This window comes from Geospiza fortis, unplaced genomic scaffold (assembly GCF_000277835.1).
Source record: "Geospiza fortis unplaced genomic scaffold, GeoFor_1.0 scaffold53, whole genome shotgun sequence".
Classification (NCBI taxonomy): Eukaryota; Metazoa; Chordata; class Aves; order Passeriformes; family Thraupidae; genus Geospiza; species Geospiza fortis.
The window spans coordinates 2,778,963-2,780,239 of record NW_005054305.1 but is presented as its reverse complement, the minus strand read 5'-3'; the positions used below and the strand labels follow the sequence as shown (position 1 = coordinate 2,780,239).

Below are 1,277 nucleotides of genomic sequence, written 5' to 3'. Positions count from 1 at the left end.
AAAAAAAATTCAGGACAAGTAACTTCTTTTCTTGGAGCTTATTAAACAAAAGCTCTGAATGACACAGGCACACCAAGTGCTGCTGCTATATTTAGAACAGCAGCTAAGCAAGATACTTTCAAGATCCTCTGATGCTGCACTGGTTCAGCACATCAATTCAGATAAGCAAGCCTGAGAGATTCTCTCTTTCCTTTCTCTTCTACACAGACTTAAAAGGAAGCATATGCCCCAGGAGGTTTGCTAACCAGTGTATTTTTCCATATTGCATACTAGAGAGAATTCATATTTATTTCATTCACACATCATGTATTTCTGGCATATTATAGTAAATTCTGTCTTTCACAAGAATATTACCATAGATAATTTCTCATGAGATCTAAGACGAAGCAGCAAAGTCAGAATAAAGACAGTCTAAAAAACAAGATCCAAACACTTTCTAATACACCTGCTCAGTTTTTATACATGGCATTATAATTCCTAATATGTTATAAAAAAAAAAGCATTTAACAAACCTAATTTGTTCACTATGACTTTTTAGTAAATCCATCTTCTCAGTTCTCATCTATCCAAAATGAACGCAATGTGAATGGACTGAATTAACAACTTTCACCCAGAAGTATGGATGGAGAAATCTTCAATAGCAAAAATTACCAGAAAAACAGGCATTCATGAGTTCTATTTTAATCAAATAAATAAATAACTCCACTGTTCACTTAAGAGAACTTTTTATTATGGCTCTGTTAATGGAACACATAAATATTTAATACATTTAAGCTGAATAGCAGAACCTTTACTTTCTATTTAAACCATATGGGTAAACAAGCTTTACATAGCATAATGCCTCATTCTCCAGCTATGTTTAATCTATAAACTTTGAAAAAAATAGTCACAGAAAAAGGGAAAAAAATTAAGAGTATTATGAACACATATATGCCCATACAGCCATGAACCCCAAGAGATGTATACTCTCTGCTCTTATCTACTCACCAAAAAACTGACAAAACTGGCTCCAAAACTCATTAATGGGCTATGGTTTCTGTAAAGAAAACAAAAAATAGTTACTATATTTGTACATATTTCCTGTAAGAAGGATCCATATTGAATTCCTTGAGTTTAGCTTGTATGTTTGCAAATAAGTCTTGGTGGGTGTTTTGTATCAAGTTACAAAGATATCTGTAAAACATAATGGAAACAGAAAACCAAAAGCTCCATATATTTTACTATACTGAATATATCTTACAAAAGTAACTTTTCGGTATTACAATGCAGCATATTTT

At 32.1% G+C, this 1,277-nt stretch overlaps 1 protein-coding gene across 1 annotated transcript in view; it reads right to left on the bottom strand.

Annotated features, from left to right (window-relative positions):
• The window catches only part of TTC39C (tetratricopeptide repeat domain 39C), a 26,028-nt gene extending 24,992 nt beyond the window's left edge, over positions 1-1,036 (bottom strand). Inside the window, exon 1 of the mRNA XM_005418287.2 lies at positions 988-1,036. Coding sequence (XP_005418344.1) covers positions 988-1,020 — 33 coding nt within the window. The 5' untranslated portion in view covers positions 1,021-1,036. The remainder of the gene's footprint in view (positions 1-987) is intronic.
• Between the last annotated feature and the right edge of the window lie 241 nt (positions 1,037-1,277).